Here is a 980-nt window from a genome sequence, read left to right as displayed (position 1 = left end):
TCATGCGATATGTATGATAGATAATACTGCATATAAAATTATAATGTTTGCGTTGACATACGATAAACTTATCTGTATAGATAAATGTATAAATCGTACGATAAAAGTAACGCTATTTTGGAATCAAAATTATTTGTTCTGACGCATAATTACTATTCTTACATATGTACACAAAAATCACGGTCAAATTTACTAATTCTTTACAGATATATGTACAATATTATTATATTTGACGCGATTAATAATGTTAAATATTTAATAAAGATAGAAACAAAACTTACGTCCGAAAGCTTTACCGCATATAATGAGAGATCCCTCGCAACTGGTAAAACCCAAAAGTAATGGTACTTTAGCCTCGCGACTCAAGAACGTTTTTGGATCTTCCGGGAAAAATGGATTTGATGATTCGTGATCTACAGTAGGCGTAAATGTCATGACAAACTGTTGACGCTCCTGCGAGAAAGTTGTTATCAAAGGAAGTACTTTATTTGCACAATTTTTAATAGTGTATAATTTATTGCACTATCCTAAAATTACTAAAATTACAATCAAGTGTTCGGATAATTACTGTTTCTGTCAAGAGAGATTTTTGTTCCGTCTCTATAAGCTTTTTGGCATCGATGGTTTTAAGAAACTTGTAAACGACTTTTGGATCCGCGGTTGCTTTTCCGAGTATTTCGGCGAGCCGAAAAGCTCTGTTCATCGAATGTTGTCTTTCGGTAAAAGCCCAAGGATTCCTTGCAACTCCACTTTGTGCTATTGCTTTATGAAATAAGCCTGTAAAACAATTGTAAAAAAATTATTTTTTTACAATTTGTTAACATGAAGTTTTTCTTCTTTTGTAAACTAGTTTTGCAAACTAGAATTTATACACGTTTTTGTTATCATTAATTCCTAATGATTTTGTCAGATATGATAGACATGTATTGAAGCATGGATCTCTATATATCAGAATGTATCAGAATGACCTAGGGTACCGC

At 32.0% G+C, this 980-nt stretch overlaps 1 protein-coding gene across 1 annotated transcript; it reads right to left on the bottom strand.

The window, feature by feature from the left end:
- Nucleotides 1-240: 240 nt before the first annotated feature.
- On the bottom strand, nucleotides 241-777 carry LOC105460731 (acetylcholinesterase-like; the record flags this gene model as incomplete). Its single annotated transcript, XM_011707229.1, has 2 exons — nucleotides 241-453; nucleotides 569-777. Coding segments are annotated over 2 exons (407 nt in total), but the record flags the coding sequence as incomplete, so codon positions are not given.
- Nucleotides 778-980: the final 203 nt, after the last annotated feature.

This window comes from Wasmannia auropunctata, unplaced genomic scaffold (genome assembly GCF_000956235.1).
Source record: "Wasmannia auropunctata unplaced genomic scaffold, wasmannia.A_1.0 LD316586.1, whole genome shotgun sequence".
In the NCBI taxonomy this organism is placed as follows: Eukaryota; Metazoa; Arthropoda; class Insecta; order Hymenoptera; family Formicidae; genus Wasmannia; species Wasmannia auropunctata.
This window is presented reverse-complemented; position numbering and strand designations above follow the sequence as displayed.